The sequence below is a fragment of the Lemur catta genome, chromosome X (assembly GCF_020740605.2).
Source record: "Lemur catta isolate mLemCat1 chromosome X, mLemCat1.pri, whole genome shotgun sequence".
In the NCBI taxonomy this organism is placed as follows: domain Eukaryota; kingdom Metazoa; phylum Chordata; class Mammalia; order Primates; family Lemuridae; genus Lemur; species Lemur catta.
Window position 1 is genome coordinate 47,264,325 of NC_059155.1, and position 27,923 is coordinate 47,292,247.

General features: G+C 37.8%; 1 protein-coding gene and 1 non-coding gene across 3 annotated transcripts in view; one reads left to right on the forward strand and one right to left on the reverse strand.

Moving 5' to 3' along the window:
* Positions 1-576: 576 nt before the first annotated feature.
* The window catches only part of OGT (O-linked N-acetylglucosamine (GlcNAc) transferase), a 36,821-nt gene continuing 9,474 nt past the window's right edge, over positions 577-27,923 (reverse strand). For both annotated transcript variants that reach the window (XM_045538635.1, XM_045538636.1), the window contains exons 4-22: positions 25,966-26,034; positions 22,575-22,691; positions 18,034-18,113; positions 17,257-17,452; positions 16,859-16,999; positions 16,168-16,268; positions 15,576-15,729; positions 15,389-15,490; positions 15,011-15,190; positions 14,160-14,318; positions 13,916-14,005; positions 11,784-11,909; positions 11,109-11,279; positions 10,888-11,004; positions 10,620-10,790; positions 8,342-8,494; positions 6,420-6,672; positions 6,044-6,167; positions 577-2,856 (exon numbers count right to left, since the gene is read on the reverse strand). In XM_045538635.1, the coding sequence (XP_045394591.1) occupies positions 2,682-2,856; positions 6,044-6,167; positions 6,420-6,672; positions 8,342-8,494; positions 10,620-10,790; positions 10,888-11,004; positions 11,109-11,279; positions 11,784-11,909; positions 13,916-14,005; positions 14,160-14,318; positions 15,011-15,190; positions 15,389-15,490; positions 15,576-15,729; positions 16,168-16,268; positions 16,859-16,999; positions 17,257-17,452; positions 18,034-18,113; positions 22,575-22,691; positions 25,966-26,034 (2,679 nt within the window). In that variant the 3' untranslated portion in view covers positions 577-2,681. The remainder of the gene's footprint in view (positions 2,857-6,043; positions 6,168-6,419; positions 6,673-8,341; positions 8,495-10,619; positions 10,791-10,887; positions 11,005-11,108; positions 11,280-11,783; positions 11,910-13,915; positions 14,006-14,159; positions 14,319-15,010; positions 15,191-15,388; positions 15,491-15,575; positions 15,730-16,167; positions 16,269-16,858; positions 17,000-17,256; positions 17,453-18,033; positions 18,114-22,574; positions 22,692-25,965; positions 26,035-27,923) is intronic.
* On the forward strand, positions 21,222-21,325 carry LOC123628997. Its single transcript, XR_006731870.1, has one exon. It is a non-coding gene; the product is annotated as a small nucleolar RNA U13 (small nucleolar RNA).

Consider the following 27,923-nt stretch of genomic DNA (forward strand, 5'->3'; position numbering starts at 1 on the left):
TGGACACCTTTCTTCACACACCTTTAGTAAACAAACATTAATCCACATTAAGGCTTTGAAGGCACAACCAACAGAAGTTGGGAAATTACCTTAATTTTTATTAAAAAACATTTTCCCTCTCATTTATATCTCTGAGAAAACTGGCAGCAAAACAGCTTGTTCTGATCTCTGATGCACTGATACCCTCCCTCCTCCTCCCTCAGCCTCACGGCAGAGTTCAAACATTGTACAGAGAAGGAAGATAATTTTGCCCTCAAGAGCCAAGACAACACTAGTCCACATAAAGAACAAGACTACAAGGGTAAAATAAAGCCAGAGAGGTCATAAGCAAAAGAGGAACAAGATGAATTGGAGGGCGGAGGGTCCAAAGGTTTTGTCTTCTTAAATGGTTCCTAAATCAACCCCACCGCCCCACCAGACTTGACTAAGAAAACAATTCTTAATATCATAGCTAGAGTAGGGAAATCTGATCCTTTTAAGTTCTTTGGGGCTGTTCAAATGTAGGTTTCATCACTGGACGACACTATTATTCAGTCCAACACTCAATATAACAGGACACAAAATACATTAGCCATATTAAGGGGAAATCACTCATTTATTGTTTAAAGATCGCAAGACAATATCTGAATTTCTGTAGCACAATTAAATGTTTTACTTTTTTGATAAAGCAGGGTACAATAGAAAAAACAATTAGTTTCCAGTAATATCTATATCTCTATTCAGAATTAAGTCTTCCACAGACATGTTACCTGGAAATAAAAGCCTGTTACAATAAGCAAAGCTTCGACCAGAGCGGCTACTTTACGCGCCAGGAAAAAGTTCATCCCTATAGGAGGAATGATGTGCTATGTAAAATGGCTGTAAGGTCACAGCCTTGAGGGCATTGGAAGTATATTATCCTATTCCACATTAAGTAGTTCAGTGAACTTCAAATATTAGTTTATTTGCGACCATGCTGGCAACCTTTAACTGATATTTAAATCAGGTAAAAAATAAATTAAGAAATCCCTTAACTGATGTTTTTTGATTTACACTATTAAATGGTACACGGTTCATTAACATGTAATTCAGGTTCTGAATTACATTTGAGACTCCTTGCTCAGAATTTGGTTAGCAGTAAGAATCTTTCAGAAATTCAAGTTCTTATTAATCAATAATTTGTCAGCTAGGATACATTCAGGCATCAGCTGCAACTACACAATAGGTGCATTGCCTCAGCGCTTTGGAAAGACATTATAATCTAGAACACTACTAGCAGACAAAAAAATTATCTGCGACTGGATAGCGTAAGTGCTGTACAGCAAGACAAAACATATATTCATATGTTGGCTTAAGCCCAAGCCCTCGACCCTTTGTTGAGATTCGATCATTTTATTCCTATGATTTTTAATACCAGTAACTCAAGTTCTAATAGGACTAAAGTCTAATTTATACTCTAAGCCAAGTAGCAGTGCAGTTCACTACTATTGAGGCTGAATCTGTACAGACTTCACGACCAAGTCCAGAACACAGTTATTATAATACCCTACAAGGTCTGAAAAATAATTACTTGTATACATAAATGGTCCTTCAGAGATTTTACCTATGTTTCTCGATGAAAATTATTTAATATATTGAAGATAACTGCAACTTATTAATCAAATATTTGAATACTTATACTTACCTGGGATTTCATTTCTGCTGAAAGAAATAGGAAGAACAGGACTCACTTAAAAAAAAAACAAACTTTAGAAAGGAAGGTCAAAATCTTATCACACACTATTATCACTTTTGGAAGCAGCATAGAAGGGGCAGTCAGGGGTAAAACACTGGTAAAATAGGTCAAAATTCGGCAAAAAAAAAATCTATATTATTATCAATAACAGTACCACAACTGTGCCCTTCATAACTAATATCACTCCTAAGAATCTTCATTTGGCACCAGATGGTGTGTTTAAGAGAAACACTCTAGGATATTTTGAGAATCAGACTTGGTTTTGTTAGTTGAGTTACAGGAGAAATTTTAAGAGGGTAAGGGGGAGAGAAGGAAATGGGAAATGGACCAGAAAATTTTTTGAGTCATCATCTAAACCAACATAGCACTGATAGCTCCAAACATTAGGTCAGACACTAAAATGACTGATATAGGCTCAAGTGGTTTATAAAACCTATAAAAAGACTACACCAGCATAGTCCCCACTGATCTGTCAGAGTTCAGAAACTAAGGGAGTAACATTTTAGCTTAAAACCTTATTCTCAAGAGAATCATATACACTTCACATGAATAAAAATACCTGAAATCAAACATTTTTAAAAGCTCCGATACCCAAAATAGAAAGAAAAAAATGAACTCAGAAGACTCAATCAATCCATGGAATCACAAAACGGCTGGACAATCTGTATCTCCCCTCCACACTAACCATCCCATGGAAGACCAAGGGAGATCAGAACTTCCAGACCTATGCACCACCTGGTTGCTGCAAAATTCTATGGAGATTCCTTGTGGAACAGCAGTTTTCCATCTCTTGTGTCTCTCCCTATCATGCAGGAATAAAGTCTGGCTGTGCTATTCTATTACCATTATATGTCACCCATCTGCAACATGGTACTGTACAGATAAGTAAAGAAGTATGTTATCTAGTTCCCTTTCCCCCAGAACTTGAGGCTCGGGTGTAAGGATAATTCTTCTGTGCAGTCTTTATTTAGGTTGACTCAGTGACTTCGACAGGCTTAATCATGTGGTCAGGTTTGTTGCCAGCTGCGTAATGCTCCCACATCTGTAGATAGAGCCGCTCTAGTTCCATTGTGTATTGTTTGGTGTTGAACAGAGGGCTAGATATTCTCTGCTTCCAGACTTTGCCACGAATTTTCTTCAGACTGGGTAATAAAAAAAAGAGAACCAAGTGTATAAATCAGAGAAGAAACTCAGAACTAAACCCTATAAACTTAGTCACCTTTATGGCAAAATATATGAATAAACTTCATGTTATTTTCTTTTCTGATTGGCCCGCTGTTACCTCAATGCCAAAAAAGTAAAGGCTCACAGCTAACACAATGCTAACACTTACAAACAAGTTTACCCCCATGTCCTCTGAAAAAAGTTAGTTCTCTCCTAAACAAGTATATCCAAGGAATATCATGCTTTCTCCATTTCACCTCATCTCTAGCTTCGGAATAAAAATAAGAATTGGCAATGGCACATGACTATTCCTATGTACTATCTGTTAGAATGTAAACTGCTTACCTTTGTGGAAAGCAATTTAGCAATGTGTGTATTAAGAATTTTAAATGTTCAGAACCCTCTGACCTATCAATAGCACTTTTCAATCTATTAAAAAGAAATAATTAGATACAAAGACACACACGATCATGCAAAGAAATTCACTGAAGCATCACTTACAATAGTTAAGGCACAAACACAAGATGAAATATTCAGTTTATGAAGATTTTAACGAAACAGGAAAACACTCAAGGAGAGAAAGAAATGCATGTCTATTGTCATAATTTTCCACTTGTATCTGAACTGCGTCATTTATTTAGGAATTAAAAATATGTTCCATGCTCAGTGTTACCTGAACTGACACTAAAAGCAAAACAAAAAACAAACGTTCCTAATATCACCAAAACTATGGTTTTGTTCAGCAACATGGAAAAAGAAGCAATCAGTTCTTCTGGAAACGGGAGGGAAAGAATTCTATTCCCTTCTGAATATATTATTTCTCATGAGATTATTCTTAGACGAAGAAAGAATTATTACTGTAGAACCAGAAGCCGGAACACTTCTGTGCATTTTTAAAAGCAGTTTTAAAAAGTTGTTTTAATGTTTGTTGAGACAGAACTAGTAAAATAGCTGTGCATATATATATCTGTTGGCCTCAACTCAGCCATTTCCATTCTTAATGCTACTTTCCAAAGAAGACCTCTGCACTCTACTGTTTAAGGTTCTGTGTGTCAACAGAACAGTTAAACTGTGGTACATCCATATAATGAAATACTACTCCACAATAAAAAGGAATGAACTTGCTGAGTGAAAGAAGCCTTCAGAATGCACACCATATGGTTCTATTTGGATAACATCCTAGAAAGGCAAAACTAATTTATGGTAGGAAAAAAAAAAAATCCAGAACAGTGGTTGTCTCTGGGGGTTGGTAAGGAAAACCGGCTGAGAAAGGGGCATAAAGGAACTTTCTACGGTGATAATAATGTTCTATATCTTGAGAGGGATTTGGGTTACAAAGGTATTTCTCAAAACTCACTGAATGGTAATATCTGTATAATAATGCTTCCCTCACTATATATAAATTCAGCCTTGGCTGGGCATGGTGGCTCATGCTTGTAATCCTAGCACTTTGGGAGGCTGAGGCAGGAGGATCACTTGAGCCCAGGAGTTTGAGGTTGCTGTGAGCTATGATGATGCCACTGCACTCTAGCCCAGGCAACAGAGACTGTCTCCCAAAAAAAAAAAAATTCTGCCTCAAAAGAAAAAATAAACAGCATAGTAAAATATTAATGGTAGAATCTAAGCAATAGGTATAAAAGTATTTATAAAACAGAACATTTTCATAACAAAATGTTAGGGAACAGGATTGTATGAACAAAACTAAGTTATAAAAGTCTAATAAAAATTTAAAAATATACTACAATATTTACTGTAGTTATCTCTGGGCTGATGGACATGAATCTTAAATTTTTTTGAATGCCTGGGCTCAAAATTTTCATTTTTCTATTGAAAATCTGAGCATGTAGGATATATGATAATAAATTGTGAATTGGTCGGGGTTATATAACGTTAACCTTATCAACCTTTGAAGCTACTGGCACTTGATATGCTCTTAAGGAAAATTTGCCTCCAAATTTTAAGCTGGAAAGTCACTGCAATAACTGTTTAAAAAAGAATTGCAATACATGGTTTTTTAGATTTTCAATATGTATAAGAATTGTGTACAAATCGAAATGTTTGTATACTGATCCTCAACACAATCAATAAAATCTCAATTACAAAATATAAATAAAAAATAAAGCAAACAAAAAAATTTTTTTCATTTTTCTTGGATGTATATGTGATGTTCAATGGAGAAAATTCTGAAAATAGCTAACATCTGCTGAATGCTTACTATGCACTAAGAACTATTCTAAGTGCTTCACATGAAATATCTTTTTTAATCCTCACAAGATCTTGTTAAGCTCCATTTTGCAGATAGAAAGATCAAGGCATATAGAGACTAATTTGCCCAAAATCACAGAGCTTGGATTCACTCAGGCAGTATGACTCAAAGAGCATGCTTCTTTAACTTCTATATAATAATATGCTACTTCTCAGAAAAACATAAGGAAAAATATCACCCATAATACCCAAAGAAAAACCTCATTAAGAAATACTATTTCATTGTACGGATGAAACCTCATTTAGCTAAGCATCACCCCTCTAAATCCCACCCATTTTCAGGCATTTAAGTTATGCTTTTTATTTCTTATGCTACAGTGAAGAAGTGGCAGGATTAGGGTTAAAGATCTGACTTTTTTTTAAGGCTCTAAAAACTGTGAGGAAGACTTATACCAATTCATTCACCAATTAACGAAAAGGCCAGTGCCTCAATGCTCCCTCACTGATATCATATTAAAACTCTTTATTTTATAGAAAATAATGGATATACCTCAATATTACTTTAATTGGCATTTCTACTAGAGACTGAAACGTTTTCTTATTAACCACTTGTATTTCCACTTCAGTGAGTGTCTGGTCATTTCTTTGTTTACTTTCCTATTAGGGGATTTAAAATTTAAATGTCCTTCAGTCTTTATATAGCCAGGCTATTAATACTTTGATATATGAAAGAAAGATTTTTCTTTTCCTCATTTGCCTTTTAATTTTTTTATTCAGCCTCTTACTCTCTACATAGTAAAACTTATTGATCACTTCATTTATGAAAGTATAGAAAGTTCTTCTCCCATCCAGAGATCATACAACTGATTCACCTATATTATCCTTATTTTAGTTTCATTTTATAACAGCTATATTCTCTCTACTTTACCATATAATATGTTCATGGAAAAGTTTACTTACTATTCTAGATCAGTTCCCAGTTTCACAGCTATATCTTCATATTCTTGTCTATTTTTAGCAATAAGCTCAAGACAACCTAAGCAAGTAAGCTGGGAAGCTGCAACTCGAGAAGCAAGAGTCTCTCCTATAATACAAAAGATAACAGTTGCACACCTGAGAATGTAAATAACACAGTTATCAATGTTATTTATGGTAAGCATCCACACAATACAGATTAATAGAGTGGAACCAAGTGTTCAGACTTAAACAAGTTTCATTATCTATCATCTTTCCTTAGCTGTTGCTTCTAATACTATAATTTCACCTGTGTCTTCCCCTCAAAAGAGATTTTTAAAAGAACAAGAAGGAAGATTCCAATGACTTATCAGCAACTTACCTGGCATAGTTACCATGGGTGTCCCTGCCCAGAGGACATCCATCCCCGTGGTGTGTCCATTACAAAGTGGAGTGTCCAAGCAGACATCTGCCAGCTGGCCTCTCCTGACATGTTCCTCTTTAGGAGCAACAGGTGAAAAAATGATACGGTTCTGGGGAAGGCCCATGTTTTGGGCATACTGTTGAATATTAGGTTCTCCTACTGCTGGAAAACGCAACAGCCATAGTACACTATTGGGAACACGCTTCAGAATCTAAAATAGAGAAAATAAGAATAATTATTAATGGCAGATCTACACTTCTCAAAAAGATTCCCATAGGTCTCTAATAATCATACCACACTCTATTCTTCCCATCCAGACAGAAGCCTACTGTGAACTTAAGTCTTTTCTTCACATAGATGAATTAGATCAACTGAATTACTCTTCTTCTGCTTAGCTGTCCCCAGAGAGAGTTCAAAGAAAGAGAAGAGACTGACGTTATAAGACACAAATCAAGTTACTAATTGGCAAAATCTTAGGCAGCTACCTCCTGTGGGAACTGACACAGGCAGTGGTTTTTGTTGAAGAGATGGAAATTTTCCATTTCAAATTTTAAATCCCCCACCATGACACAACAAAGAAAGTTAACTCACACTTGCCTAACTTTATTTGCCTAATATAAATCAGAGATCAGCAAACCTTTTCTGTAAAGGGCCGGACAGCAAATATTTTTGGCTCTGTGGCCACATGGACCATCATAAATGCTCAGTTCTTCCACTACGGCTTGAAAGCAGCCATAAACAACGTGTAAACAAGTAGGTGTGACTCTGTGTCAATAAAATTTATAAAAACAGGCAGTGGGCTGGATTTGGCCCATGGGGACATAGTTTGTCAACTCCTGATTTAGAACTACTTCTACTCAATGTACCACAGTAGTTCAAAAAGAACACATGAATTTCTGAATTCAGAATATTTCCGATTTTAAAAAAGTAGTACAGTACACATGTATTACATAACCCCATCAGCGGCCAACACATTAGTACCTCTGCCTTGAGAGGCAGGAATGTTCATACTAAATGGATTAAATAAAAGATGATAAATAGCTTAATGTCAGTTCAGGTAGTTTTGCTGTCAAATTTGCCACACTTATGAAAAAGCTTTTGATTTTCAGATTTTTTTCAACATTGGAAAGTGAGGACAGTACACCTGCTGCCTCTTCGCCTCTACCCGCCCCTCTCCTCTAAAACAAAACAAAACAAAACAGATATGGGGGGGGGGAAATAACCAAGGAATTATATCCAGATTACCTGAAGGTAAAACATGCCATTTTATTTTAATTCTATGGACTAAGATCAAGTTACAGATATGCAATACCCTGCTTATGCAAACTGGTCTGATGAACTCAGAGGTAATGACATAAATCGACTCCTTCCTGGTTATAACTCTAAAATACTGCAAGAATGTTAAACATGGGTGGATATACATGACAGCTTTTGCTATCAGCTAAGACCAGGGGTTGGCAGACTACAGCCAGCCTGTAAGCCAAATCTGGCATGCTGCCAGTTTTTGTAAATAAAATTTTATTGGAACACAGCCATATTTATCATTTACGTAAAGTCAGTGGTATTTTCATGCTACAAGAGCAGAGCTGATTAAATGTGACAGAGACCATAGACCACAAAACTGAAAATATTTACCTTCTGGCCCTTTAAGAAAAATTTTACTGACCCCTGATTTAGACAGAATATATAAATTTAAAAGGTTCATAATATAATATTTAGAAATTAGGAGAAATCAAAAATGCCTTAAAAATCTATAACTCTTGAAGATTAGGAATAAATAGTTCCTGAATGGGGGTAGGAGGACCCGCCTCAGCAAGATGGTCTATGTACAGAATCTTTACTAGTCTCTAGACTGTAATAATGAATCTATGTACACTCACATTTGCCCACATCTGCAAAGTAGAAGGGTCAATTTTATACAACTGATTAAAGTTACAGTACACAATGGCATCTTCCGGTAGCCCATACTGAGAACGGGTAGTCACGATAATGGTGCGGGGAACCTCCTCTCCAGTTGCAGCCTTATTGTTGATCTAGAACAAGGAAAAGAATATGATTATATTTATTTAAAGTCAGGAAAATCCTTTTTTTTTTAAGAGACAGGTCTCACTCTGTCACCCAGGCTGAAGCGCAATGGTGCAATCATAAGCTCACTGCAGCCTTGAACTCCTACGCTCAAGAGGTGCGATCCTCCTGCCTCAGCATCCCAAATAACTAGGACTACAGGCCTACACCATCACATCTGGCTATTTTTTAAATTTTATAGAGATAGGGTCTCACTATGTTGCCCAGGCTGGCCTCGAAATCCTGGCCTCAAGCAGTCCTCCCCCCTCAGCCTCCCAAAGCTCTGGGATTACAGATGTGAGTCACCATACCAAGCTGATTTTTTTAATCAATAAAGAATCCATAAGATGCAAAATGTAAAACCATTCAAAGTCATGTCACTGAACTATGGGAAAATATACATGATAAATTAAGTTAAAAAAAAAAAAAAAAGGAAAACAGGCCTGGCGCGGTGGCTCATGCCTGTAATCCTAGTACTCTGGGAGGCCGAGGTGGGAGGATCACTCAAGGTCAGGAGTTCCAGACCAGCTTGAGCAAGAGCGAGACCCTGTCTCTACTAAAAATAGAAAGAAATGATCTGGACAGCTAAAAAAATATATATAAAAAATTAGTCGGGCATGGTGGCACACGCCTGTAGTCCCAGCTACTTGGGAGGCTGAGGCAGGGGGATTCCTTGAGCCCAGGAGTTTAAGGTTGCTGTGAGTTTGACACCACAGCACTCTAGCCCGGGCAACAGAGTGAGACTGTCTCAAAAAAATAAATTAAAAAAAAAGAAATAAAGAAAATAGTTGGCAACACTATTTTAATTTGGGGGAGATTGCACTATGAAACATCTTGTTCTAGCCTGCAAAGTTCTAAAACCCTATTAACAATCCAACAGCAAATTTTTGCTCATTCTTTTCTTTATGGATAAAATGTCCTTTTCATAATCACAGTCATACTTCAAGGATAAATTACTCTTCCAAATGGGTCTCTTCTCCCAAGACTGTCTCTCCTCACACTGATCATCACTTTTTTTTTTTTTTTTTTTTGAGACAGAGTCTCGCTCTGTTGCCTGGGCTAGAGTCAGTGCCATAGCGTCAGCCTAGCTCACAGCAACCTCAAACTCCTGGGCTTCAGTGATCTTACTGCCTCAGCCTCCCGAGTAGCTGGAACTACAGGCATGCGCCACCATGTCCGGCTAATTTTTTCTATATATATTTTAGTTGGCCAGATATTTCTTTCTATTTTTAGTAGAGACAGGGTCTCACTCTTGCTCAGGCTGGTCTCGAACTCCTGACCTCAAGCGATCCACCCACCTCGGCCTCCCAGAGTGCTAGGATTACAGGCGTGAGCCACTGCGCCCGGCCTGATCATCACCATTTTTGAGTTTCTACATTATACAATTAATCTTCCCTTGTAATTTCCACACATTTGAATACTGCCTTAGTTGTTATGTAATTATTCCAGATGTATATGGACATTTAACTGTTAACTCCTAAGAGGTCAGAGATCCTTGCCTTATACTCTTGACAGAGCTACTTATTCAAGAATGCAATATATATTTATTAAGTATATATACTACATTACTGTGGTTAACACATGGGTCCCAAAGTAATTCAACTCAGTGGCAGATACAAACACAGGGAATTATAATGTGTTACGATGAATATAATCATATATCCCAAATATTACAGAAGCACAGAAGATAGGTACCAATGGAGTAGCGATAGAGAGGTTAGCAATAAGTACAGGAACAGATTCCTGAAGGAGCTGTCTGAACTGAGACTCTGAGTAGGATTTATCCAGGGAAAGGATGCGGTTACAGAAGCAAGAAACTGTGGTGCCTACAGATAGTTGACTATATGATAAGAGAGTAAAGCCACAGTCAGGGAATAGCAAGATATTAACACAGTAGACATTCAGTAATAACCTACTGGCTAAATCTGGAAGACTAAAAATACGACAAACCTACATAAGATGCCAATTTCCACTGAACTCATTTCCTCATTTATAAAATGGGAATAATGACATTTGCTTCCTAGAGTTCTTATGAGGTATAAAGGAAATAAATGCATGCTTGGTGGGACATATTATGGTCTATTATTCTCTCACCTGGGTAGTCGCCAATCCATTGCTAATACTGAATCCATTAATTGTTATCTGAATCTGTCCTCTGTTAATCATTTCAATAACTGCTTCTGCAATGGTATTCATAGGAATGACAGGCATATTAAGAGCTGTGTTACTGGTGTCTGCATTGTCTCCTCCTTCAGGACATTTCATCTTAAAAAAAAAAAAAAAGACACAAAATGCATCATTAGGGAAAAGATCCCAAATGCAGTTAACTTTTCTTCAATGACAATATTGACTAGGTTCTGACCTTGACAATTTTCACATCTGGTAGACTATCAAGAAATGCTTTGAGGTCGATGCCATTCAGAACAATCCGATTGTCATAAATGTGCCCATTGGACTTAAAATCGATGACTGCTTTTTTCTAAATAGTTTCAAACATGTCTGTTAGGATGAGTATGGACAACAGCAAGGAAAGAAATGATTACAGTTCTTTGAAATTCCCCCATAGCACTGTTTTATACTGACCTTCAGGTGAGGGAACATATTAGCATGATCACCAATAAAGAAAGTATGGGGCATATAAGCCAGTTTCTCAGAGTACTGCTCAGCAACTTCAGCTGGTGATGTTTCCTGATCAGTGATGATGTAATCCATGAAAAGTGCACCACTAGTCCCGGGGTATCCCAGCCACATTGCCTAAAACCAAACAATCCCAGATCAAAAACTGATTAAGAACCTTCATTAATATACTCATCTTTAAATTCATCATCAAATACCTTAAACATGTACAGCTTTTCGTATGTCAATCATACCTCAATAAAGTGTTTTTTTAAAAAAAGAACTTTCATCAAAAGGTGCCAAAGTTAAATAAGTAAATAAACAAACAAGGAGGGTTGACTTCTTTAGCTAAGATCAAGTAGTATTTTAGACTAAACTTCTAAGTGCTAAAATGTTTTTCAAATCTGTAAGACAGAGCAACTATTTATACCCAACCATGAATTACATGCCTCCACATACATGTACCTACAGGCATTGTGTTCTACACTCAAATTCTTTATCCCTGTGCATTTCAAGAACTTTTAAAAAAATCAAGCACGTCTGCCTTATTGCTTCAAATGTCAGTTAACCAGAGGGGGGAAAAAGCAGCATTGTCTTTTTAGCCCAATACATGTTATAAGCGATTGCTATTAATTCCTTTACCTGTATAGGAGCTGGCCTGAGAGCAAAGAGCTCATTTCGAGCGCCCTTGGTGTAACCATTCATATTTACAAGGATGTGAATTCCATCCTGATGGATGCGATCAGCTGCTTTTCCATTGCATGGAATCTATGGAATAGAAAACAAGAACTCACTATGTATAATATCAGATTGGTTCATTTAGCTTTAATGGCATTAAAAAGAATGCAGATTCCCAGATTCAAAAGTGGTAAGAACACAAATCGACTACATTAATGCAGGACAAAAATATGATTGTCATCAAAATGGGCCCAAAGCATTACAGAAACAGAACACAGAGGAAGGAGAGTTTATTTCTGCATTGAATGTGTGAGAAACATGGTTTCATAGAGGAACTGGTATTTGAAATGGGCCTTCAAAGATGAACAGGAGTTTGAGGGAGTTTGACAGAATACAATCTCAGTAGCAAACAGTATGAATAAAGAACCAGAGTAGGCCGGGCGCGGCAGCTCACGCCTGTAATCCTAGCCCTCTGGGAGGCCGAGGCGGGTGGATCGCTCGAGGTCAGGAGTTCGAGACCAGCCTGAGCGAGACCCCGTCTCTACTAAAAATAGAAATAAAAAAAATTATCTGGACAACTAAAAATATATATAGAAAAAATTAGCCAGGCATGGTGGCGCATGCCTATAGTCCCAGCTACTCGGAAGGCTGAGGCAGTAGGATCACTTAAGCCCAGGAGTTTGAGGTTGCTGTGAGCTAGGCTGACGCCACGGCACTCACTCTAGCCCGGACAACAAAGTGAGACTCTGTCTCAAAAAAAAAAAAAAAAAGAACCAGAGTAAAGTATAAGGTAGGTTAAAAAAATGGTGAGTAACTCATTTTTATTTGGTATAGGGTATACATGAAGGTGAATGGTGGGTGAAAGTCTTTTCAAAGAAAGTTTTGGCAAACTGAGAAAGGTTGTAAAGGCTATGCTGAAGAGTTTAGATTTCAGTTAACAAGCAGCGAGGTCCCTGATGGTCTCAAAGGTATAAAGGGGTATGTTTCTTGGTCACAGAGAGTTCAACTGTACATTAAAAATGGCCAGGCATAACATACTTTTAAAACAACTATATTGCAAAAGGTGTTGATATATACTATGTATTAAATGAGAAGAGTCTTACAACCCTTCCGCTAGGACTTCAATGATTTATATATACACATACACGTGTGTATATTTATATACATATGTATACATACACGCCAAGTGTATATATATGCATACATAAACATACACACTATAAAGAGAGAATATATTGTCTCTACTGGTTACCAAAGTGGCCAATAGAGTCTGCAAAGAAAAAATTGTAGTCTACAGACTCAGCAAATTAATTCCCCCAGAGGTTTCAATCTTAATTTATTTTAAAACTTATACAACTAAAGGATATAACAACAGGACAAGTACAGAAACAAAGATAACCAAAGGCAAACGCTGCCAGGTACAGTGGCTCACACCTGTAATCCCAGCACTTTGAGAGGCCAAGGTGGGAGGACTGCTTGAGGCCAAGAGTTTGAGATCAGCCTGGGCAACATAGTGAGACCCCATCTCTATAAAAAATAAATTAGCTGGGTATGGTAGGGCACGCATGTAGTCCTAGCTACTTGGGAGACTGAGACAGTGGGATGGCTTGAGTCCAGGAGTTTGAGGTTGCAGTGAGCTATGATCACACCACTGCACTCCAGCCTGGGCAACAGAGTGAGACCCTGTTTCAGAGAGGAAAAAAAAAAAAAAAAAAAAAAAGGCAAAAGTCCACAGAAATAGATGAACCATAGTTCATCTATTTTCTTTAAATAACCTATTTATTCTTCCAAGTCTCCATTTTGTTCAATTTATTCAGTTAGTACCTATTAAGTTTCTATTGTCACAAGTGCTAGCTCAATCCCTGTAAAAATTGTATGTCCAAGCACAAATACAACACATTTCTGTTTCGTTCAAAACCTCAGCAAAAACCATGCTGATTATAAACATAAATGGCCAAGGAAGTAAGATCAAAGCAATTGCCCATATGTAGTACTATAATGTTTAACACCTATCATCAAAAATATAAACCATATGCCAATAGCTTTATTCAAATTTGCTCAAAATAAAAAGTTGGAAGTATAAGAGTTTCACCTACCTGAGAAAGATCAATGAAATGATTGGCTTCTGCCATCACCTTCACTCGGAAGTTTGTGCCATCATCTGGGCTCAGGGCATAACAGAACACCTGAAAGGTGGCACAAAGTATATTTAATAAAAACTTGCTCAAATCTTTTGAAAAGACATTGGGTTTAATATCTCGTGGTGACAATAAAGCCACCACTGTGGGTTTTGTTTTTTTTTTTTAACAAATAGTGATTCTAGAGAAACACTAGTCTTACCTCAAATTTATCAGGATTGTGCATGCCTGGAATAGACTGCATAAGGTGAGAAGTAGGATGATTCCCAAAGTCAGAACTCACATATCCTACACGAAGTCGGCCATCACTGAGTTTCAGGTCTTTTGGATGTTCATATGGTGGTTTATGAAGGACATTAATCTACCAACAGAACCCAAGGCTTGTTAATAAAATGGAGTCTATCCATAAATTTTCATCTAGGAAAACTGACTAAAAACACACCAAACCTACACATCACACCTGCTGAAGAAGGTCTGCCCAGAATACTTCATTTAATTCCTATAGCCAGTTCGATACAACCTTAGTAGTGTATGTAATATGTTTCATACTTTAACATTTTCCTGAGACCTATGAAAAAGCGTGAGCAAATTTAAAACTCATAGGAATGAAGCAGCATGGACACAGTATGATAAATCCTCCAGCATTTTAGAAAATTCTGTAGGGAAATTTTTTTTTTAATATAGGGAAACCTTTTTAAAAAACAAAACTATACCTAGCACTCTAATCTATTCTCCAACCTTTGATCAAGTAGTGCTCTAATTCTCAAAGGTGAGTACAAAATACCAAACACTTTATTAACCATTATGGCTTTCAACCTAAAGGAAAACACCACCAGTCTATTGTTAGTGTTTAAGTTAAGGATTCCACCTTATGAAGTGCAGGGGGTTACGCTCAAGACAGGACACAATGGAAGGGGGACTGACAAAAAGTTTCATTTCTCAACTTGGGCAGTGTTCACTTTATGATAACTCATTAAGCTATACATTTAATTTGCAATTTTCTGTATCTGTGTTTTAGTTTACAACAAAAAGATTAAAACAAAAGAATCATACCTTATCTAGGCAGAGGTTCCCATGCCTCTCAGCAATAGCCTTCCTGAAGCCATGAGAAAGAGGATATAGCATACTATGATGAGGATGCACAGAAGGCAACCTATTCTTCTCTAACTGGTCAGCCACAATGCTGACCAACTTCTTCATTCGCTCATCATAGTCTGTCCAATCACAGACAATCTAGAGGAAGCAAAAAAGAAGTTATTATCCCAAAAACTGTATCCCAAGATCTACTATTTTGTGTGTCTTTGGCCTAAAGTAACATCAGATAACCTATTAAAAAACACTGTCTCCAGTCAGGCTTGGATTATTATGGTATATAACAATTAAAAAGCAATTACAACACTGAAAGCCAATTACTGGCCTGTTATTCTTTACCTGCAGGCAATGAGCCAAGTTACAATAAGCATCAGGAAAATCGGGCTTAAGTTTCAGAGCTGTGCGGTAAGAAGCTATTGCTTCTGGAATATTGCCTGAATCCTGAAAATAAATAAAGTGGGATGGTGAAGTTTCCTAAAATTAAACTTTAGGTGCTAAGATGTACATTTATAATAAACAGTAGTACCTTGTGAATGGAAGCCAGATTGCTGTGGGCATCTGCAAATGCAGGGTTAATCTGGATGGCACGCGTATAACATTGCAAGGCTCCCTGAACATCCTGCATCTCCTTTAGAGTGTTTCCCATATTAGAGTAGGCATCAGCAAAGGTAGGACTGATTCTGAAAGAGAGGACAAAGGTTTTATTTATCTAGTACAAAAATCTTAACCCCCCTGTTGCTAGTAAAAGCCATTTTAGCACTTGCCCAATGTGCCAAATGCCAAACATTTAAAAATTAAAAGGTAATTTAAGAGGGCCAGGTGCGGTGGCTCACGGCTGTAATTCTAGCACTCTGGGAGGCGGGACAATTGCTTGAGGCCAGGAGTTTGATACTAGCCTGGGCAACATAACAAAAAATTTAAAAATTAGCTGGGTGTGGTAGTACATGCCTATAGTCCTAGCTACTCAGGAGGCTAAGGCGGGAGGGAGGGTCACCTGAGTCCAGAAGTTCATGTTTTAGTGGACCATGATCATGCCACTGCACTCCAACCTGGGCAACAGAGCAAGATCCTGTCTCTTTAAAAAAAAATTTTTTTAAATAAGGCTGTGAGTTTCTTACCGAATAGCCTCCTTATAATGCATCAGAGCTTCTTGTAGTTTTCCCTGCTGCTGTAGTACACTTGCTAAGTTTGAATGGGCAGCAGCAAATTCTGGGAAGACCTAGAAAGAATCAAAATCATAACTGAGATTTACAAAAAACTGTTAAACAACAGTAATAACTTACCACAACCTTAAGAACTTTGCTCAAGTACCTCTATACCCCTAAACTTCTCTCTACCTTTTCCAAGTCTACACATTCTCCAAGGCCTACTAGCTCAAATTCTACCTCTTACTCTATTTTATACTTCTCCTTGTTTCAAATATAATAAGGTAGACCTCTCCTCCTCTTCATTTACACTGACTACTCCAGCACCATTGAAATCTCTCTCTGCTACTAACCACCATACAGTCATCAGGCTCTGCAATTATATACTTATCGATAGCTCCTCTTAAACTATGGGTTAAATTTAATTTTTTGTTCAGGTCTTATCTATCCATAGAAAAATGAACTCTGAATGTAGAGATTTTCTTCAGTGTTACACAGGACCTCACATCATACTTTAGGTACTCAATTATTGGTTCAGTGAATAATCCTCTTTTAAATGATTCAACCACTATGTATTTTTACAAAAGTGGATGACATGGCAAACTTAACTGCTTTCCCTCTACTATCACACAGACTAAATACCCAGTCACAGCACCCAACATACTTCTAATGCTTTACGATACAAGCGAACTGCCTCTTCAATGTTTCCCTGTTCTCGTTTGATATTGGCTAGGTTATTCAGGGAGTCTGCATGGGTGGGACACAGACGGAGAGCAGTATTATAACAATCTTCTGCTTCAGCGACCTAAAAAACAAAACAAACCATTCAAAAACTACACAGAAGACTCACAGAGCCAACACTGACACTGTTCTAATAATTGCTCAGTTATGCCTACTGGCTGGTAATACTCCAGAAAATGGGTATTTTTTGGTATTCTTTCCCTCAACCAAAACTCCACAGTAAACCAATATACCATCTCAATACTTAATAACAATACATACAAAAAAGACTTTCTTAATCCTACCAGATAACAAAGAAATAGACTGAGTAAAAATCCTTACACTGCCCTTCTCTTTGAGAGCATTGGCTAGGTTGCAGTAAGCATCAGGGAAATGTGGTTGCAGTTCAATAGCTCGCCTGTAGGTGTCTATTGCCAGATCTATCAGGCCTTGCTCATAATACACACAAGCCAGGTTGCCGTGCACCACTGCATGATTTGGACTCAAGCTTAGGGCACGAAGGTAAGCTGCCACAGCTCTGTAAATAAAAAAAAAAAACACACACACACACACACACAAAAAAAATGCAACTAATTTTTAATGGATGCTTTGTTACAATTAATTCAAGCTGCACTATACCAAAATATATCAAAATACTACACTTTAACCTCAAACCAAAATTGCACCTTTATAAAATGTATTTTTATACTAAGAAATTTTCAGAACAATGAAGCATATTTAAAAAAAATTTTTCTACTCCCACATAATAGGCTTTCCTTTGACAACAACAAAAAAAGTTAAAAGTCGGGATTTACTTAGCTTTCTGAATCAGATCAAAGGAATAATTTAGTCTAAGAAACAACCATTTCAACAGTTCTACAATAAAGGAAATTTAAACTTTCAGTGAGAAGGATAATGGCTTTGAGGAAAGCTAACAATGAAGTCAGGCAACAATACCCACAAATAAAAGGTAACACAGCAGACATCATGGGCAGGGAAAAACAATATATTAGAAAAGGAAAATGTGTTTCAATGGACCATTGTCATAATTTCAGTCCATACTCTCAAGTATCAATACAACAGACTCAAGAAAATTTATCAAATAGAACATTCTCTCACCTGTCAAAAATGCGTGCCTCTTTCAAGACATTTCCTAAATTGATATAAGCATCCAGAAAATTTGGGTCAAGGGTGACAGCCTAAAAATTTCAAGACAGTTACTTAGAGCAAGTGAGGATTTTGCCAGATTAACTTTCCAATTACAATTTTTTTATTCTGAGGTCATTTTCAACCTCCAATTACATTCACTAGTATAATTAAATCTTATTTCATTTTTAAAACCCAATTTATTTAGTGCCTTCTTGTTATTTTTACAAGTCTCAATTTTACGAAAACAACTTCTCATGTTCTCATGAGCAAAATGAGTCCTGAAGGAAAAATTTTTAAAGTGGGTCTTCTCCAATTTTATTGAGCTGAATACTTCTAACGATTGCCCCTATTTTATTCACAATTAATTAACCAGTCTAACTCTTCTAATGGCAGAAAGAGGCAGCAAGCTCTTACTGAAAAGGAATCATATACCTCAGTTGTATACAAACAACTGTATACTCAGCAAGACCTTAGTAAGATATATAATTAGAACTATATACTCAGTAAGACACAATACTTCAAGGAGATACTAACCATTAAATGATGTCATCTGAATAACTCTGAAGTTGTCTTAAAATATGGCTGGATATATCTAGAGCAGTGATTCTCAACCTTGGCAGTTTATTAAGAATTCACCTCCTAAAAGGTGCCTGGACTCCATCACAGGCCAGTTAAATCAGACCCGCTGAAGATGAGGCCAGGATATCCATATCTTTTTACAAGCTCCTCATGTGCGACCAGCGTAGAGAACCACTGATCAAGAAAGGTACTCCTTGCTGTGCATTAAGACGTAGGGGGGAAAAAAAGAAAGGTACTCCTATAGTGTGGTAAATGTAAACTTTAATCAAAACACTGAAAAGGTAAAGAGTAATTGTAAATACATTTAAAACATTCATAAGGAACACTGCATCTTCACTTAGATGGTAACTCTGCAGTAAAGACAGCGTGCTGCATTTAACTTAGATTGTCTATAGTGATGGATGACTTCTTCAAAAATCTTTAACTTTTTATTACGGAAATTTTCAAACATACAAAAACAGAGGAACATGAACCCAACAAACCCAAGTCTCCCTTATCCATCTTCAATTCATAAATCATGTTCAATCTTATTATTATTTTTTTTTTTTTTGAGACAGAGTCTCGCTTTGTTGCCCGGGCTAGAGTGAGTGCCGTGGCATCAGCCTAGCTCACAGCAACCTCCAACTCCTGGACTCAAGCGATCCTACTGCCTCAGCCTCCCGGGTAGCTGGGATTACAGGCATGCACCACCATGCCCACCCAGCTAATTTTTTTTTCTATATATATATTTTTTAGTTGGCCAGATAATTTCTTTCTATTTTTAGTAGAGATGGGGGTCTCGCTCTTGCTCAGGCTGGTCTCGAACTCCTGACCTCGAGCGATCCACCCGCCTCGGCCTCCCAGAGTGCTAGGATTACAAGCGTGAGCCACCGCGCCCGGCTTCAATCTTATTTAATCTATATTCCAACCTACTCCTCCAGATCATTTTGAAACAAATCCCAGACATACTCCATTTGAAAATATTTCAATATGCATCTCAGAAACAAGAATGCTTTTCCCTCCCAACATAACCACAATACCATTATACCTAAAAAAAAAATGACAGCAATTCTTTAATATCAAATATCCATTCAGTGGTCCAATTTCTAATTAGCTTTACATCAGGATCCAAATAGATTCTGAGTTTCTTTTAATCCTTGAAATTAAAAGTTTAATTAAAATCTCCATTTTTATTCCTGCAATTTATTGAGGAAATCAGATCATTGTTCTGTACAGCTTCCCATAGTTTGGATTTTGCTGATTGCATCCCTATGGTGTCCTTTAACATGTTTCCCTGGCCCATGTATTCCCTGTAAATTGGTAGGTAGAACTAGAAGCTTAATCAGTTTTGGGTTTTCTCTTTTTGCAAGACTACTTCACTAGTGGAATTGTTTACTTCTACCACAAGGTACTTAGTATCTGGTTGTATTTCTTTATTTGCCATTGATAAATGCCCAAAGCTATTAATGGTGATACTCTATCATTCTTTCTTCCTTTATCAGTTGAAATACTTTTATAAGAGAAACTCCCCCATCAATTATTGGGATACTCTAAAGTCCAGTTCATACAGGAGAGGGAGGACAAATGCTTCATTCCCCCCTCCCTTTTTCTGAGACAGAGTCTTGCTCTGTTGCCCTGGCTAATGTGCAATGGCATGATCATAGCTCATTGCAACCTCAAACACCTGGGCTCAAGTAATCCTCTTGCCTTAGCCTCCTGACTAGCTGGGACTACAGACACATGCCACTGTGCCCCGCTAATTTTTCTATTTTCAGTAGAGACGGGGTCTTGCTGTTGCTCAGTCTCAAATTCCTAAGCTCAAGCAATCCTTCTGCCTCAGCCTCCCAGAGTGCTAGGATTACAGGCATGAGCCACTTTGCCTGGCCCTTTTTTTCAATCTTTAATTGACAAATAACAATTGTGCCATATATGTATGGGGTACAATGTGATGTTTTGATCTATGTATGCATTGTAGAAAGATTCAGCCAAACTACTTAACATATCCATCACCTCACCAACTCTTTTTGTGTGGTGAGAATGTTAAAAATCTATTCTTTTAGTAATTTTGAAATATATAATACATTATTATTAACTGTGGTCACCGTGCAGTACAACAGATCACTGAAACTTATTTTATTCCTCCAGTCTAACTGAAACTTTGTACCCTTGGAGCAACATCTCCTCTTTTCCCATCCCTCTCAGCCTCTGGTAACCACCTTTCCACTGTTTCTGTGACATCGACTATTTCAGATTCCACAAATAAGTGAGATCATACAGTTTATTTGTCTTGCTGTGCCTGGTTTATTTTACTTAGCATAAAGCACAGGCAACAAAAGCAAAAACAGACAAATGAGATTGCATCAAACTAAAAAGCTTCTGCACAGCAAAGGAAATAATTAACAGAGTGAAGAGACAAGCCACAGATTGGGAGAAAATATTTGCAAACCATACATCTGATAAGGGGCTAATATCTAAAATATATGAGAAATTCAACTCAATAGCAAGAAAACAAACCTGATTAAAAAATGGGCAAAGGATCTGAACAGACATTTCTCAAAAGAAGAGATACGAATGGCCAGATATATAAAAATATGTTCAAGATCCTTTTGTAGTTCATAAGCATGATGATTGGGTGTTCATGCGCATGTGTGAGATGTGCCACTCTCAAACCTTGTTACGACGTCGGCACATTACCCATCTGACATGAAAAAAGAAAGAAAGAAATATGTTCAACATCACTAATCATAAGGGAAACACAAATTAAAACCACAATGAGATATCACCTCACACCTGTCAGAATGGCTATTATCAAAAAGACAAATGATCTCAGACAAGGTAACATCAGGAATTAAAAATTGGAAATTTAAAAATTTTAAATAAAGAAGAAAATCTGATAAAAAAGAGCAAAAACAAAACAAAAAGGCAAATGTTAACAAGTGTTAGTGAAGATGTGGAGAAAAGGGAACCCTTGTACACTGATGGGGGAATATAAATTAGTACAGCCATTTTGGAAAATAGTATGGTGGTTCCTCAAAAACTGTATTCTTCTCTTTTTAACCAATTTTCAAAATGAGTTATTCCTTATCTTCCAATGGTGACCAATGAATTTTTTAGTATAATTATGAGCTCATGGATTTAAATATATTTGATAAGTTTCAGTATATTTTAGTTATTATCCCTGTTGATGCTCAAGTCCCCATCTTTAACCAGTCGGAGCCTCTTCAAGTTGCCTGAGTCCTTTTGAGACAAAGCAATATGTCAAAACTTCCTTGCTTTCTGGTATGACAAGGCATTGCAGACAAATCTTGTATATTTCCTGCCCCAGATCTGGAATCACCCTTTTCACCAAGAAGCTCTGCTTCTTTAAAGCCCATTTTAAAATGCATTTTTAATTACTAAAGTACATTCTCAATGCCAAACTGGAAGCTGCCATACCATACATCATCCAGCAAACACTGCAATACAGATGCTTCTCCACTTAGAAAAAGGTTACATCCCAATAAACCCATCCTAAGTTGATGATATCTCAAGCCAAAAATGCATTTAAATACACCTACTGAATATCGTAACTTAGCCTAGCCTACCTTAAACATTCTCAGAACACTTATATCCACCTACAGTTGGACAAAATCATCTAATACAAAGTCTATTTTATAATAAAGTGTTGATCTCATATAACTTATTGAATGCTATACTGAAAGTGAAAAACAGAACGGCCGTATGGACTCAAAGTACAGTTTCTATTAAATGCGTATGTCTTTCACACCACTGTAAACTTAGGAAATTGTTAAGTCGATTCCTAAATCAAACCATAGTAAGTCAGGGACCGTCTGTACTGTCCGAGAAACAAAGACATTATGCAACTGGTTAAGTAAAGACCTATTATTTAGTTCTGGTAAAAACACTCTGCACACATACGTACTTCATAAATACCAATTATTAATTTAACTAACCTTTTCAAAGTGATGAATTGCAAGCCAAATCTCCCCTTGTGCATTGAAAACACAGCCAAGATTACTCCATGCTACTGCAAAGTTCGGTTGCGTCTCAATTGCTTTCAAATAACATGCCTTAGGAGGGGTTAATGAAAGAAGATGGGAGGGGAAAGAGGTAAAGGGAAAAGGGAAAATTTGTAAAGGGAAAAAAAAAGATTGGGGGGAGGGGGGAAGAAGGTGATATCATTATTCCTTCTCTGACCAGCCAAAAGTGACCCTGCAGCATAGGCTCGCTTGCGCCAAAACTAATGCGCTGCCACAGCTGGCTGCTCCTGCGCCTGCGCCACCAGAACCCAAGTGCAAACCACCGTGTTCAGTTCTGCCAACCAATGACCAACCCTTACACTGGGACTAATGTGGGAAGTCAGTTGCTGTAAGACTGTATATGCTGGACTCCTCTTATCCAAACACCTAAGGACTCTTGTTACGTTTTCAAGTTGTATCTAGAGGGCACCACTGTCAAGTTTTCCTACCCCCATCATTTCCCAAAGTGTGTTCCACAAGGTGTTAAGAGGTGTCATCGGAAAAAAGGATTTCATGATCAAATAAATTAGGAAAACAGAAAACAGGTTTCTTTACTACAGGACTTCCCTAAGCCTTTAATAGCATCACAGGGATCCCTGAACTTAGCTGACCATGGAACTCTTCTTTCCTTGGGCATTTTAATAGAGTACTATGAAACACATTTTGGGAAATGCTACTCTTCAACAATAATGGTCCTCACTAGCATCAAAACTATCCTACTGAAAAGAAAAATGTTTTTCTGCCAAGTCAGAGATCATGAAGCCAGGCTTTAAGTTACATCCTCACAATGCCCTGTCTCCCAAGAAGGACTGAGGCTGAAACCTCACATGACAGGATTGCACCTAGGTTGAGGTCCCTGTAATGCGAGCGCAAACATCGCTTGCGCAACCTAACAGCATCGCACTGCGCAATCGCTGCGAACTGCTGCGCTACATAGAATACCCCTAGACGCAGCAAACGGCCAACCAGATCCATTAATCTACTAGACAGGCCCATAGAGAATATTCATTTAATGAGATTAGTTAGACTTGAGGTATGTTAAAACCCAATTTTATCCAAAAAGGCTAGAGAATAGGACTGAGGGAGCCAGTCAATCAGATTACTCATCTAGTCAACCGTTCACAGGGGCTCATTCGCACGCAATGCGCATTAACGCTGCGCAGCCTTTGCGCTACTGCAGGGTCACAGCGCATCATCAGAAGAGCAGAATGCTGCAATCCAAACAAAGAAGAAAAAAGGAAAAAAAAATGAACAACAAGAAGAGTTAGAAGCTTTTACTAAGTAAATTATCTCTAATAATTTTTAATATCTTAATTAACTTTTACTTATCTTTGACAGAATTGTGGCTATAGTATAAAACATTCTCTTATTTAACTTGTTTGTAAATAAATTATTTTAAGCTGTTTCTGAAGCCACAAGACAGAAGATTCAGGCATGGAGGCAAATTGTTTTGCTGTGGCAGTTACAAACCCGTTACCATATTTCTCATCATGTGACTTTTCGGTGCGTTCCTTGCTGGAAGAGGAGGAGGTTGTGTGTCTGCCCTAGATCCAGGCCTCGAGCTCCCTTCAGCGAGGCACCTTACGCATGGAATAGGAGGTTTCACCCACCTGAAACCTTCTAAATACAATATCAATGGTGAAAAACCAAAAACAAGAGAGAAAATAAAAACAAGATCATTAGTAAAAGTTCAACAAAGCAATTGAAATTCTTTGGATGTCTATTACATATGGGAATGAGGACAGTCTCAAGTCTGTAACATGGGAAACATGCAGAAGGGAGAGGGTTAATCAGGGCTATTGCATACAGCAGGGATTTTTGCTGGAAGAAAGGCTCTTCATTTTCTACAAAGACAACTTAATTTTACTTCCATTTACTAGGAATATGCTGGCTTGAATTTTCAAATGCACTGATTACAAAAGAAATACATTGCATTTCACTCAAGAGTATTTTCTTGTTTACTAAATTCTCACAAAAAACAGAATAACATTTTTCAAACTAGGTGTCTCCAGAGCTCTGAAATAAAGAAGTCAGCAACCTAAGGCAGGCGCAACGTCTCAGCCTAAACCGATCTCTAAAGCTGCAGTGAAGTGCAATTCATGTTAGCTGTCCGCTTGGTGGGGTGACAATTAATAGGAGCTGATCAAATATTTGTCCTATACCAATTAGATTTATCGGCTAAGATTGAAATCAATTACAATTCATTAGCTGGAAACCCACATAAGGTTAATCCAAAGTGTCAGCAGAATTTATGAGCTATGCACTCAAAACTAGTGCCTTTTTAACATTAGATGGTGCTGAAAAGCCTTCTCCCTCCCTGGCCGAAGCAGTCAAACAGACAGCTACGCTGCGCATACACTCCACGCATTAGCATGCGCGTGGGGCTCAGAGCAACAGGTGGGAGTTTCAGAAGCATTCTGGTTTCTCCCCACTCCTCACCCCTGCAGCGCGGTTGCGTAAGGTGGCTTGTAACAAGACAACTGCATTTATAAATTTAATTTTCAATTATACCAAAAGCTTTAATTAACCCAACCTGGTGTTCAAATTCATTATTTGAAAACACAGAATGCTAAAAGCCACCTTTCCACTTTGGCAAGTTTTCTTTCGATCAGTCCATTTCCCAAACAAACCAGCTTTGTCCTTCTGACTTTTTTTTTTAAGGGAATGGGGTAGGGAGGAATAAAAGAAGGAAATGAGGAAGAAAAGGAGGTAGACAACCAGGATTGGAAAAGAGGAAAAAGGAACTCGGGGAGGGAGTGAGGACAAGAAGGGGCAGGACGTTCCAATTATTAATTTGCAATCATTTTAACAGCCTTTCTTCCACTGTAAAAAGGGTGAGGAAGATGAAGGGAGGAAGGTTAAATAAGAATTTTAAATGCCAGCATTACAGGGTAACATTTGGATGAAATTCTTCTCCACTTACAAGCCACAAAGGACTTAGAAGAGCAGCATTTTCAATGGCACCTGCATCATATAGGAGTCTTGAGCCAAATCACAGGCGCTCTGCTTGTCACCAGCAGGCAAGCCTCAGATTTGAAGGAATGTTATTTATTCCCACATAAGATCATGACGGAGCCCACTGTTATAAAGATGATCTAGCTCAGCAGAAAGGCTCCAAAATGTTCAGGTTCTTGCTTTACCCCCAGATTTAGAACAGATATGCCAAAGCCTGGCCCTGCTCTAGTCTGAGGCGATTCATGCCATCAGTTTTCCTCAGTTTCATAGGACTGTTTTGTGAAGATAGCTCAATGAAGAGTTGAAGACTTGGCAAAAAGTACAAGTTTTCATAAGACTGATGTTTAAATGTGTTCTATCAAACACCTACCTTGGCTTCTTCCAAGCGACCCAGGGCTTTGAGCAGGTTCCCCAGGTCACTGCGAACACAGTACAAATCCTAGAAACCCAGAGATACTCTGTCATTAATTATACTCTGCTCTGTCGATCACAAATATCTTGAAATCATTTTTATGCATCTAGCTCCCTGCCATTTTATTCTATAAACCAAAGATACTGCCTTGACCAACTTAAGTGCAGGATGCAATCCCTCATCCTCAATTCCAAATTCCAAAGAAGTTCCAAAAACTCATTTGATGGTTAAATCTAACCCGAACTGACATGAAGCTATTTATAGAATTTATTTATCTCACTTAGTATAAATACTCATGTATTTTGTTGCAGAAATATGTTTTACTATAAGGTGCTGCTTCAGACCTGGCTGAGAGTTTTATATATGGTATTATCTTCCTAAAATCCTAAAAATTCTCTATTTTGAAATGCATCTGGCCTTACCAGTTTCAGATAAAAGACCCCAGGACGTTACTAGAGCTTCTCCCCTCCCCAAACTCAGTCATGTTAAAAAAATTATCAAATATTTGTTCAACTATTTTATTCAAGGCTATGATGAATCACTCCTATATCAAGGACCAAAAATTTTCCACAGTGAGCAAAGAAGTATTAGCAAGTGATTACCTATCAGCAAATCTACCCTTAGGCTGTCAGACATATTTAGAAACCTTAACTTCATTTCACTATCAGGCAGGATTACCGTCCAACCAAAGCCTCAATCCTGGCACCTGCCACTAGATTACTCATTAGTATTAAGTGCCATTAGAGTTGAGTGGATGAATAATGAAAAGCAGTTGACTCTGCTTTTTATTAGCAGCTCAATTGTGTTGCTAGTCATCTGACTCACCAGTCCATTCATCAGTATGAGACACTCATCAGAACAGTGAGCTTAAATTTTTATTTGCCCTATTTTTCCTTTGTTAGTCAAATCTATCAGTCCACAAGCAGAGACAACGGCAATACGAAGTATATTTATCATTCCAAATGCCCCATGGGTAAAAGAGCCTTAAATTAAGTCCCAGCAAGTGAAATTGTGTCAACTATGCCAAATCATCATATATATTTTTCTCTCTGCAACTGTATTATGGTTTCCAGAATCAGTTAATTTTACTGATAAACAGCTTTTTTTTTTTTTGAGACAGAGTCTCACTGTGTTGCCCGGGCTAGAGTGAGTGCCGTGGCATCAGCCTAGCTCACAGCAACCTCAAACTCCTGGGCTTAAGTGATCCTACTGCCTCAGCCTCCCGAGTAGCTGGGACTACAGGCATGCACCACCATGCCCGGCTAATTTTTTCTATATATATTTTAGTTGGCCAGCTAATTTCTTTCTATTTCTTAGTAGAGACGGGGTCTCACTCTTGCTCAGGCTGGTCTCGAACTCCTGACCTCTAGCGATCCACCCGCCTCGGCCTCCCAGAGTGCTAGGATTACAGGCGTGAGCCACCGCGCCCGGCCTGATAAACAGCTTTTGTGATTGTATTATCCTCATCCATCAAGTGAACGAAAAAGTGTGCTAAAAGTACACTGCCACAGAACAATCTTATGGTCAGCCATACTGGGTCAGCTCTATGATCTACCTTACTCAGTATCGTCCCTCAAGCAATGGCTGATGTTTTGGGAGAATATGGTTGTCTCCCATGACCTCAGGCACAAAAGGGTAATACTAATCCTCAAAACATCATAGGTACCATTAATCTTATTATAGACTTATCCTCCTCTAATTAGTCTAAGCACTTTTTAACCCTATTTATACTCTCTCTCAGAAGTAATGAATTCTATAATCTTGCTATCTACTTTGTATGGTTTTTCTTTTCTAAATGTAAAGGGTTAGGATCTATATTCTAGGACAAAAATAAATAAAAGGGTTACCCCTCTGTTTTGGCAGACTATGACTGAATAATTCAATCTGTTCATAAATTCTTCTACTACTTAATAATT